This window comes from Quercus robur, chromosome 9 (assembly GCF_932294415.1).
Source record: "Quercus robur chromosome 9, dhQueRobu3.1, whole genome shotgun sequence".
NCBI lineage: Eukaryota > Viridiplantae > Streptophyta > Magnoliopsida > Fagales > Fagaceae > Quercus > Quercus robur.
This window is the reverse complement of record NC_065542.1, coordinates 13,442,157-13,455,057: the sequence shown is the minus strand read 5'-3', so window position 1 is coordinate 13,455,057 and position 12,901 is coordinate 13,442,157. Positions and strand designations below refer to the sequence as shown.

The 12,901-nt window shown below is 36.1% G+C and overlaps 2 protein-coding genes across 4 annotated transcripts in view; both read right to left on the bottom strand.

The window, feature by feature from the left end:
- The window catches only part of LOC126699008 (uncharacterized), a 30,984-nt gene extending 22,066 nt beyond the window's left edge, over positions 1–8,918 (bottom strand). The window contains 7 exon segments of the mRNA XM_050396553.1: positions 3,201–3,457; positions 3,931–3,995; positions 3,997–4,084; positions 6,724–6,822; positions 7,977–8,049; positions 8,051–8,210; positions 8,507–8,918. Coding sequence (XP_050252510.1) covers positions 3,201–3,457; positions 3,931–3,995; positions 3,997–4,084; positions 6,724–6,822; positions 7,977–8,049; positions 8,051–8,210; positions 8,507–8,823 — 1,059 coding nt within the window. The 5' untranslated portion in view covers positions 8,824–8,918.
- Positions 8,919–9,974: 1,056 nt separating this feature from the next.
- On the bottom strand, positions 9,975–12,901 carry LOC126698312 (uncharacterized). 3 transcript variants are annotated; one of them, XM_050395455.1, is made up of 5 exons: positions 12,699–12,901; positions 11,940–12,040; positions 10,827–10,932; positions 10,585–10,711; positions 9,975–10,502 (listed from the first exon to the last, which is right to left on the bottom strand). In XM_050395455.1, the coding sequence occupies exons 3-5, from the start codon at positions 10,904–10,906 to the stop codon at positions 10,197–10,199; spliced, it is 513 nt and encodes a 170-aa protein (XP_050251412.1). In that variant the 5' UTR covers positions 10,907–10,932; positions 11,940–12,040; positions 12,699–12,901; the 3' UTR covers positions 9,975–10,196. The 3 variants fall into 3 exon arrangements, with proteins under 3 accessions (XP_050251412.1, XP_050251413.1, XP_050251414.1); XM_050395456.1 differs by having other exon boundaries at positions 10,827–10,900; positions 12,699–12,900; XM_050395457.1 differs by lacking the exons at positions 11,940–12,040; positions 12,699–12,901 and having other exon boundaries at positions 9,975–10,513; positions 10,827–10,847.

Sequence of the window (12,901 nt, the reverse complement as noted above, 5' to 3'; positions counted from 1 at the left end):
CTCATCACACACCCACACACATCACACAATCAATCAAATTGGGGCATCACAATCTCCCCCACTTAAATCCCTAATGTTCTCGTTAGGGCCCATTTTGTAGGGTAGTGTCTCTGAGCCCACATGGGATTACTGGGCCGGCTCTGATACCATATGTACCGACTCAAGGAAAAGCGCTAGCCACATCTGCACTATACCTCAAAAGGACTAGTCACAATTAAGACTCCTTACAGTTGTTAATAAAGCCCAGTTCAACCCAGTAAATACTCGATGTGAGACTTATCACACACCCATACACATCACACAATCAATCAAATTGGGGTGTGTGATGTGTGTGGGTGTGTGATGAGTCTCACATCGGGTATTTACTGGGTTGAACTGGGTTTTATTAACAACTGTAAGGAGTCTCAATTGTGACTAGTCCTTTTGAGGTATAGCGCAGATGTGGCTAGCGCTTTTCCTTGGGTCGGTACATATGGTATCAGAGCCGGCCCGGTAATCCCATGTGAGCTTAGAGACACTACCCCACAAAATGGGCCCTAACGAGGATGTTAGGGATTTAAGTGGGGGAGATTGTGATGCCCCAATTTGATTGATTGTGTGATGTGTGTGGGTGTATGATGAGTCCCACATCGGGTATTTACTGGGTTGAATTGGGTTTTATTAACAACTGCAAAGAGTCTCAATTATGACTAGTCCTTTTGAGGTATAGCGCAGATGTGGCTAGCACTTTTCATTGGGTCGTTACATATGGTATCAGAGCGGGCCTGGTAACCCCGTGTGGGCTCGAAGACACTACCCCACAAAGTGGGCCCTAACGAAGACGTTAGGGATTTAAGTGGGGGAGATTGTGATGCCACAATTTGATTGATTGTCTGATGTGTGTGGGTGTATGATGAGTCCCACATCGGGTATTTATTGGGTTGAACTGGGTTTTATTAACAACTGCAAGGAGCCTCAATTATGACTAGTGCTTTTGAGGTATAGCGCAGATGTGGCTAGCGCTTTTCCTTGGGTCGTTACAGTCATTGTCAAGATAATCAGAGAAGGAAGATGTATCATCATCACCATTGTCAAGCAAAGTCTCCTCCGGAGAGTAAGGTCTGTCTACCTGGGAGTGGACTTTTTTTCTTTTTTTTTTTCCTTTTTGAAGTATACACTTTTGAGTTGGGAGAATAACCTATGCATTGACCTTGTTGGCTATCAGTCACTCTCACATGACCCACAATTGACAACCTCACATGGATTATAATTTTTTTTTCCACCATTCACAATCATTCACATCGAATAGTAGACTAAAACAAATCAAAATTGACCAAATGGACCAAAATAGACCGAAAGAAACCATCCGCGTGGACCAAAATGGAGCAAATAGACTAATATGAACCAAAGTAAACCGAAGTGGAATCTTCCCAATTGGGGGAGAAAATGTCGGGGGAAGAGGTGGCTTGATCAAAAATTACCCATCTACCCCCATCTCCTCCCACTTGTGTTTAACGTTGGTTTCTTCTTCTTTTTTCATTTTTCAACTTTTATGTTTAGGGGTTTTGTTTTTAATTAATATTAATAGAAAATTTTTTTTCTTTCAAATATATATTTACATATATATTATGTAATTGGGGCATGTGAGTAAATTTATACAAATTATATTTTCTATTCTCATTATTTTTCTCACCTAAACAAAAGAGTTTTTCATTTCTCCACTTTTCCATCCCCCAACTATACACACATAAATAAATAAAAATTAAAAAAAAAAAAAAAAAAAAAACACTAAATCTCTTCTATCACCCACTTTTTCATTCCCCAACCAAACAAAGCCTCCATGTAATCAACTCTAAAATCTTAACCCTAGCTTTAGTTTGGTGTCAATTACCAACTGCCAACCAACTTTCCCAATAGTTAATGAAAAGAACTTAGATTTAAATCTCCTGCTTGTTGTAAATAAGGGATCTCATGCATAACAAATATGCATCTAGGAAAGAGCTTTCCAAACCCAAGTATCACGGCAAGATGGACTGCTATTTGCACTAAAGAAAACATAAAGATACTAGGTGCTATGATTATGACATTCCGTATTCTTCGATTAGCACCAATCACAGCAAAAAATACCTGTTGATCAAGAAAAAAAGTTGCCAAAAACAAGTCACTTCCTAAAAAATTTAATCATCTTTCACAAAAACTAGTGCTACTTTCAGAATTTTGAAATCCAACTGTTAGGACTTATGTGGATCATGTTAAGAACATATATCATTTAGAATTGGCTAATCTTTTGATAAAACGCATTTTACTTGTAATTGAGTAGATCTAGAATTTGTTTAATACTTCAAGGAACAAGAGTTCAAGTCCAAGTATTGAAACCATGCAAATCTGTCCAAGAATCAAGTGAAGAAGTGTTGTTCTTTAAAGCTCGATAGATAAGCTCTACAGCCGTATCTATTGAGATTTAAAAGGTGAAGCTCGACAGATAAACTCGACAGCTGTATCTTTCGAGAATTATGAAAATCAGTTTTTCAGATTTGGTTTTCACGCATATCCAAACTATGTGTTTAGGTTTTCTTTTCTCACAAGCCTAGACATATATAAGGATTATTTTAAGGGCCGTCTCACTTGATGCAAAGGTTTTACGCAAGCATATTGTGACCTAAGACATATGCCCTAGTTCATCTTTCTCTTGAAAAAGCTGTTGCGTTTATACGCCGTAGGGTTTTGTGACCAAGGAGCTTCTTGATCTTCATTGTATGAATGAACTAAAGAACTTTGTAACCAACATCCTTCTCAAGTTGGTGTGTTAGTTACGTACTTGGATCTGTACATCGATTGGTTAGTCGCGTACTTGGAGCCGTGCATTGAAAGGAGAAATTGTCACTATATTACAAGTCCAATTGTGTATTGGGGTAAGGGTTCAACTGTAAGTTGGTATAAATTACTTGTAACCACTTGTTTTGATAATAGTGGATTCTTGGGAGTGGTGACCTTAAATTCACCCGGTAGAGTTTTTGCCTTAGAGGTTTTCCCCATTCATAAACAAATCACCGTGTCAAATTTATTTTCCGCTATATTTAGTTATTTGGTGATTTATTTGTGCTACCACACGTATTGCATGTTAATTGACTTAATTAATTCACTTGGCTAATTAATTGATTAATTTACCATAAGAGGTCAATACATTCTTGGCCTATCACCAACTAAATTTGTAAACTCACTTGCATTAGAATCAAAGCCATAGCCTCACCAGATGGTGCAGGATAAGCAAACTGTTTTGGAAATGCAGTTGCTAGAATAACAACAATTGCTGTTATGGCTGGAAGGCTGCCCCCTTGAATTCCAAAATATTTTGTGAGGAAAGTGCTGGTCTTGCAGATGGCAAAGGACACAGCAAGGGCTGTAGCCATTCGTAGCACGGGCAGTTTGTTGCCAGGCTCAGAATCAACATCCATTGCAACATCTGTCAAAGTTCCAGCTTTCATTAACCATTATGGTAGTACAATTACGTTAACCTGCTACTTTCATATTTGATTACTAAACTCATTAATAGAGAGGACATAAACAACTTGAGATTCGAGAGATATTAGTTACAAAAAAATGGTGATGGATGCAAAATCATACGTTACAATAAGATGGAAAAGGATTTACAGAACTAAAATCTAACTTAACACACTCTAACTTTGGGGTGATTTTACTTTGGGACTAAACAGCCACCTCTTAACAGACATGGAAGGAATGACGAGATTTAAAACGCTATCATACATCATGGACTAAATTCCAATTTTGAAATATTAAGGACCACAATCAAAACCAACCCAAACTTAGAGGACGTAATTTGCATTTTATTCGATTTAATGATTAAAGTAGAACTATTGAGTATAAGAGAGCTGAACCAACGACTCTACCACAATGACAAAGTTAACCACAACAACATATAATTTTTTGCACCATTAGTTGATGTTGAAGTCTCAGGAGGTATTTTAAAAGCTAACGCAAACAATGTCGTAACATACTGCACAGATGACATTATCTGCAGCTAGACAAGCAGCCAAAACTGATGGAGAAACACTAAGGGCTTTAGATATGGCAACATAGTTGACAGCTGTACAACATCTCAAAAAGACAACAAAACAAAAGTGTCAGTCATGATCATAGTTTTAAAAACCGAACTGGACCGGCCGGTTCAACCAGGAACCGGACACTAATCCGGTCCAGTTATTGTTAAAAACCAAAAATAAAAGAAAACATTTAAAAACCGAAAACCGCTGGTTTAACCGACAAAACTGGAAACTGGTACGGTTAAACCAGTTTTTAACAGTTCTTCGTTAAAACTTCAGATGATGTGTTAAAAAAAAAAAATTTTTTAAAAAGGGATAATTACACTTTGCCCACCTGTGGTTTGCCTCTAATTCTATGTACCGACCCGTGGTTTCAATTTTGACACTTTACCCACCTGTGATTATCACCGTGAGTGTGCCGTAACCCACCTCTGTTAAAATTAAGGGTAAATAGGTATTTTTGTACAAGTTTTATGTCTCTCTCCTCCCAAAACAAAAAATAGCACAAAAATGCAAGAGAAAGAAGATCAAAAAGTGGTATTTGTCTCTCTTTCCCTTCACACAAATCTTGAACATGATGAACATACCCAAAAAAAAAAACCCAGACCAACCTATCACTAACTTAATGAAACATCTACAAAAAATCATTAAGCTTTAAGATTAGGGTTTAAGATTAGCACGTCACAACTCTTTAAAATCAACACATCAGATTTTAATTTTATTTTAGTGTTAAAAAATTTTAAAAACTCATATCTGAACACCCAAGACACAAAAATCAACAAACACAAACCCAGGACAAACAATCTCAACAAGCACAAATAAATCACAGATCTCAAGTCTCAACTACTCTCAGCTTCAGCTAAGAACAACGACTTTTCAAGTTTTTCCTCGTTTGACTACCCACCTTCTCTCTCTGATCTATACAGTAAAATTGTATACATAGATGCATTTCATTTTGCGCAAAGTTCAAAGAACTGTTTTTGACTTAACACAGAACTTCTAAGATATTGCCACGTGAAAAGCGGCAATCTATGGCACTTGAAAAGCTTGAAGAATTATTTTTTGGTTGTTGAAGCTTCTAAGAAATTGCATTGTATATTCGGGTCAAAATGGTGGTGCTTAGAAAGTTGAGAGTAGTAGTTTATTTATGTATTTTTTTTTTAGAAAATAAAGCTTAGTGGTTGAAACTTGAACACACGAAAGCAAGTCTAGCTATTTCAAAAGACTCCTAGTATGTGTCTATCCTCTTCACTTTTCTCAACCAAACTAGCGACCCTATTATCATCTATTTATTTCCCATTTCAATCACTTTTTTTTTCTCCTAGTCCGTTTATATCTTCTATTTCTGTGTGCTCATAAATCCCGATGGCATGCACGATCAAAACCCAGGTTCAATACCCACGATCAAAACCCAGGAGCATGCACGAATCAAAGCCCATTGTAGGATTTGCCACAGCTGAATAGAGGAGCAACGGTGTCTTTCTTCCTCGGCTCGGATCTGCCACAGTTGTCTCGAGCGAGTGGGAGTGAGTGAGTTTTAGGAGTGAGAGTGAGTTTTGATCCGTTTTGGGATGTGTTTTTTACTTATTTGGTGTTAGAGTAACGGAAAACATTGAGGTGGGTTACGGAGCACTCACGATCAGAATCACAGGTGGGCAAAGTGTCAAAATTTAAACCACGGGTGGGCACATAGAATTAGAGGCAAACAACAGGTGGGCAAAGTGTAATTATCCAAAAAAAAAAAAAAAAAAAAAAGAGAGAGAGAGAAAGAGAGACTTTGTTTCAAATTTGAGAGGATAGATTTTGATTTTGAAAATACTCTCAAGCTTGAAGTAGTGAAGCCTAAGACACCAAGTGACCTCAAAAATATCAGATCTCCCATCTTTGTATTGAGGAAAGATGAAGCAAATTTACAATGATTTGATCTTTCTGCTTCAGCCTTTGTTTGTTGCTCTTGCACAGTTGCATTGCACTTGCACATACCCATGCTGATGAGAGAGATGGAGAGAGGGAGAGAATATTGAAGAGGGAAATGAAAATTTAGAAAAAAGTAGCATAGGAAAGAAACTAAGTTAAGAGTCTCAGACCTTAGAGTTGTTGTTTGAAAGTTTGAATAAGCCATTAAAACGTGTGGATAATAGTAGAGTTTCAAAATGTGTGGTGGGTGTGATATACATGTGTAAGTGTAGGATAGATGGAAAAAAAATCAAGGGGCAATGATATTGTTATCCATTGGTGACTTACTTTTTGTTATTTGACAAATTAAAAAATAACTAAAAATGGTTAGTAATCGTTACACTTTACCTTTTTATGGTTTTTTTTTTTTTTTTCTGGAATTTTGTTAAGTGGTGTCCAAAAGTTGGTAAGTTAATATTTAATTTTTTACTATTCTTTAATTTTTTTAGTTAAAATAACTAGTTATAAAATTATTTATTTATTTATTTTTATAATTAATAATTATTTATTTATTATTTATGACATCATCGGTTCGACCACCAGTCGGACCATAAAACCGGTAAACACTCCCTATTCTGGTTCTTTCACCGTACCGGTTTTTAAAACCATGGTCACGATACAGAACTTGGGAAAATAAATGAGAAAAGCAAGATAATAAATGAGAAGCTAGAAAGGCATCCAAACTGGTTTCAAATATCTACATGCCTCTAAAATTTATTCAAATTACCTCCGCCAATATGTCTGCCCATGAGTGCAGCTGCTATTTTCCAACTATCTTGACCAAGTGATCGCATTGGTACCAACACATATGCCACCACTGTTCCAACTGTTGTTGCAATTATACTATGAACAAAGCAAAAGGCAAATAATGTCAACAAGACTCTAAATCAGTGTGTAGAGAAAAATCCAACACATGGAAAAGTTGACTATAGGAGTTATTACTTGAATATTATTCTTAACATTTCCCAAAGCATAAGTCATAACTACCACATTGCTCTATAATCCTGTAGTAAATATAAAACGCCAATCCCGCCCATCTGTAGATACGTAGAGTTAAATATATTGGCCACAAACACATGAAACACAGGTTTCAGTAAGGTGATTTTGACAGAGCTTGGTTGCATGGTTGCCTTCAAATTATAACTTGCTTCATTTCTTCCCAAATTTAGATGAATTATCTGATAGGTAACTACAATCCATGTAAAATCTTTTTCTATATTGTAAAGCATCCTCCAAAAAAAATGGGGGTAAGGCTCCAGCTACCTACTAATTACCTCTCCTAGTCTCCCACGAAAGTGAAAGCTTTGTGCACTGGGTTCAACCTTTAAGGCACCCAAAAAAGCAAAGAAATAAAAGAACATTTGATACAATATGAATGAACTAATTACAGAACCACAAGAGATAAATTAGAAAAACCAAATCATTGACTTGAAGGGACTTACTACATTGCAAATGAAATTAGTCTGAGAGTAATCGCTCTATCACTAAGATCCATCAATGTAGTCCACTAAAAACTATGGACCTAAGCCTTCGATCAGCTAGCCTAGAAATAAATAGAAAAACTATAGGTCAAATTAATTTGAATAGAAAAAAGCAGCAAGCATTGGAAGACAATTTGCAGATTCAGTTTCTTCTTCTATGTTTTTATATCTGTTCTGAAAATATATAATTTTAATTAACCTCCCAAATTTTACACTAGAATAAAAAAGGCCGATTTATAAATTGAAAATCCCTGCAAAATTTAAGCTACACATTGATCTGCATGTCCTTTTAAAAAACCAATATTAACACAGACCTAGCGCTAATTGAGCTTAACTAACAAGTAGCATATGGTAATTCCATTATTTTAGATGATTACTTAATTGACCAGTAATGCACCTATTCTTGAAACAGATCACAGCCTAGAAAGCGGTCACGTTCTCCTTATCAATACATAGAAAGCACAGAGTAACGAAAGATTAACAATTTAACTAGTATTACCTGAGCCTAGCAAGAAAGCCAACAGAAGTGTCCCAGTGGACTTTATAACACGACGCAAGTCTGCTATAGCCTATAAACAACAACAATGGAACGGCCATTGGGAGCAGAAACCCCAAAACAACAGAATATGCCGGAGCTTCATTCGCAATAACCCCCAAATTACTTGCTGCAAGTCCTACCAAAATGCTCACTAAAGCACCACTCAGTGTACTTCCAATCTTAGTCCTCTCCGACCTTCAATTTCAACCAAAACATATACACAACTTCTTCTCAACAAGAAGTTACAAATTTATAAAATAAATTCATTTTGCTTAAAGAACACTAGCAGCAACTTTCCTTATTTGCTGCCAGTACAACCAGTAGCTTAGCTGGGAGCAACCTTTTACTTTTCCTTCTTGTTTTGACCAAAAGCAAAACAGTATGTACAACACAAAACTCAAGTTTACATGCAATTTTATTTCATTTTTACAAAGTTTCCCCATTTGGGTCCTCAGAGAATCAAGAAAAAAAAAACTAAGAGAGAGAGTTACCAGATACCGAAAGCACCGATGGCGAAGAGAGAGGTCCAGGTGCCCCAGTGATCATTAGGAGAAATGAGAGGGAGATCGGAGAGAGACCGTGCTGTTAAGGATCGAATCGAACTGGGTTTGGCGGTAATTAAAGGAGGAGATAGAAAGGTTTTGGAAGATGAAGAAGATGGTGATAAATGATGAGGTTGAGCTTGAATTGAAGTGATGATGGTTGATGGGATTTGGCGGGAAGAGAAATGTGAGCATTGGAACTTGGAGTTGGAGTTGGAGTTGGGAGTAAAGACAGTCGGAGAAGGAAGATGTAACATCATCGCCATTGTCGAGCAAATTCTCCTCCGGAGAGCGAGGCCTCTCTGCCAACTTGGGGACTCAGTGGACTAGTAGCCTGTCTGAGACTTGCTAGAATATTTTACCTACGTAGATCCCATCAAATATTATAAAATAAAATTTTAAAAAATATATATATTTATATATATATTTATTTATATATATTGTAAGAGGTTTTGACTTGTTGGGAGCAAAAAATTCAAAGAACACGTAATAAAACAACTGTTCATGTGATAAATTGTGAGTGATAAAGAAAAAATTGTAGGTTCATATAAAAGTGATATTCAATCTGTTACAATTTGCCACATAAAATAATTGTTGCAAAAATTGTGATTTTTTATGTAATACTAGAATTACTTCAATGAGAGTTGTTTATTCCACAAGTTATTCTAGAACCATAACTTTTACCATGCTCTCTCCTGTATGGATCTTATATGGCAGCTTTTATCATACCCTCTCTTATACCTATTTTATATGGCAGTCTTTACCATGCCCTCTCCTATACCTATATTTATATGGCAAATTATGATCTCTTAGTCCACTTCCATTTATAGGTGAGCTAGCATGAGATTTGTGGGTGACTTGTGGCCTAAGGCCCTGTAATTAGTAATTAGTAATTACTTGCTAATTTTACCAACTGAAAACAAAATGGGCTCAATAATTAGATATCGTAAGTTTTATCATCAACCCATTAGGAACTAATAGTGATTAATGAATCTATAGACCCCTCCCTCAAATTGTAATTTTTGAAGGTATCTCATGAGACATTTCTAACATGATATGTGAAATACACACATCATGAGAGAGATGTCTAGTGAGACCGTCTCATAGGATAATTTTTCACATAGGTACATACATGTCTCTCATAATCCATTCAACTAAAAGTTCCACATGTTATTAAAGATATATTACAGATATGACGTATATGCGGAATGCATAAAAGAAATTATTAATGAGATGATTTCCAGGTCCATTGACATTCATTTTCCCTCTTCAGTTTCCTTCCTAGGTCCAACTCAAAAGGTTCATTTTCATGACCATCTTTCAATTTCAACCCTCGACTTTAAGGTTGCTGTTCGTATCTTTACATTTTAGCTGAATATAATTTAGAAGTTGTAAATAAGCTCTAACAAAGAAGACCAGAACTCAAATTCACAATTACTTTGCACTATCAACGCCAGGATCAGAATTCGATTGACAAGCATTCCATTGACAATTACAACATCATGGAATATCACATATGAAATTCCGAAATCATTTCAATTTCAGCACCTTGTTAATACCTCACAAGTTCTGAAGTCTGGTAAAAGGCTTCACAGAATCTCTCGGTTAGATAGAATTCTACCCCAATTACAAGTTCTTATCATCTTTTGCCAGAGGGCCGATCCAAACTTTCACTAGTAGAGACGCTTTCAGCTAGCTTCTGCTTCTTTGAAATAGAGCTATCCTCCTCCAAAGCTTTTAATTTGTTCTTGATTGCAGCAATTTTAGCAGTTCGACTCATCTGTCCTGAACTACTACCAGAAAGGCTTGTCTTATGTGAGTCACCCACACCTTTGGACAACTTCTCTGCTGTTTCCACCAAGTATTTCTCACTAGCAAGACGGACAACCAATGGGCGCCCACAAGCTAATTTCCCATGCATCTTCTCCTTGGCCAATTTAGCTTCCTGCGTACTCACTTTAATGGTGGGAATCAGGAAATGCTTGAAAAAAAAATTAAAATAAAAATTGAAAAAGCAATCAGCTTACCTCTTTTGTGCTATACTGGATGAAAGCAAAGCCTCGTGGCTCGCCGCGTTTCGGGCCACGAGTATGCCACAGAAAGTCTTCAGCTACAATCTTTCCAAAGGGAGAAAACATCTTAATCAGAGCAGCCCTGAAAAATAAAAATAAAAATAAGGAGATTAATATTTCAATATAGCAGAGAAACATAATTCTGGGTCAAATGTATCAGCCCAACAAAGAACACAAAGTTCAAAAATGTTCCTTACTCTGTTATTCTCAAATCAAGGTTACCGACGTAAAGCCTGCTTTCGCTCTTCTCGTCAATAAAACCATTGGGATCCTGCATTCAGTCATTAAACCTATTTCAAAAATCTGTAATGCCACAATAGATCAGATTAGGTTTTTTCTTTTTTTTTAATTATTTTTTTTTAATTATTAGTTATACTACCCATAACATTACCCTCAATCTCACTCTTATGGGAGTAGTATCATTTGAGCAAGAGCTCACTGGCATAGATCTAAGTAGACCTAAAATATTTTGAGTCTACTGCTACATTTATTAAGCTTAAATTATTACAATCATTTGAACCTTTTTAGGATTCAAAGAAATAACTTCACTCTCAAAGTAAATCCAGAGAAAAACTGTTTCTTTGCATCATATAGTATAAAAATATAAAACCAAGAAATTGTTTTCTAGAAAATGAGTCATGTTTAGGAAAACATTATTAGCTGAAACAGGGCATAGAAACATCTTGAACCTGACTGATGCTGCATAAGCACCCTGTAGATGCAAGGATAAGTAGACAAACTAACTTCAACTAATGATGAGCAACAAATAGATTTATATAGAAAACTTCAAGATGATTCGATGAACTTCAACACATCATGCTTCGACATCTAAAATATTTTTGTAAGTCCCAAAAAATATCTAGGGATTGGTTGAAAACATTCCAAGTTTGGTATGGCACTTAACAGATGGGGCAAAAGTAATACACAAATCCTACATAAGCATACAATTATTCAATAACAAATATTAACGGCTCATGATTTAGGTGCAATGTCAGACACAAAAATCACACTAACCATGGTTCTAGAACTAGATAGGCTAAACCCAAAGAGAATTTAGCAGTAAAATGTAAGTGTAACCGATTTAATAGGTGAAACACTAGGCACTGCACAAGCTGTGCACCAGCTACCAACAATCAATGGTTAAAAGAAAACACAATCGATAACATTAAAAAGACGCATCAACATCAAATCCCCATGGAATACTTAAGATTGTACATGAAAAAGCAAAGAATTCCATAAAGTGGGTCATGTTTCCAATACAAACTAATGTTTTAAGTTTTTCAAATATACTTGAGAACCTTGAAACCTACCATGACACTGTGAAACCAAAATTTTGACAATTGGAGATCCAGTCCACAACCACAAGCAAAAGAAACCGCCCAGAATTCAGAGCATAACAGTTTGCACGCACCTGCGAGTAAACAATTTTACAAGACAGTAAGAGCTATGTTTCTTCGACACATCAAATTCTGCTCACACCATATAATTTCTAGAATGCATCAATAAATCCCACTTTTCAACCAGCATTATTCCATAGTCAAAGTCATGTATTCAACAGCAAAGATATCACTAACCACACATATGATACATTAAGTTCGCATTTAATGCATGAAATAAACGAGTTATGGCGCGTTATATACGGCTTCCAATAATAAATTTATGCTGCATTTCCACCTTAATTCAACTACAATAACTCAAAGCAGAGCTCTACAACTTCCAATTAATAAATTTATGCTAAAGTCACACTTCTACGGTATCTAATCAGTGCATAGGACAATAATTGTTGAAATTAATCGAAATCCATTACAGTAATGCACCTGAAAGTTCAAATTTTCTAAATCACCAGCAAAAAAATCCCTAAATAAAGAGTACCAAATCAAACACAACAGAGTAAGGAGCACCAAATTTTCAAGAATTCGCAATTGAAATTTTTAACACAATTCATTTTTTTATTATTATTGGTAACATTTAACACACAAATTCAAATCCCACAAAGCATAAATGCGAACGAAAAAATAATCAAATTAAAAAACCCTAGAAATAAAAGAGGGAAAAATTATAAGGCTTACATTTTCACTGCTAAACGACGTCGAATGGGTGCGGTATCGGGTACTGAGTCGAGCTTGAACGAGTTACAAGACGATCAAGAGGTCGCGAGAGAAAGTGAGAACATGGGGTGAAATTTTCAGGATTTGCGTCTTACACAGTAAACGAAGAAGAGGGCATGAAAGCCGCTTTCCAAGCGACAGCGTTTTGAGGAACTTTTCAATAT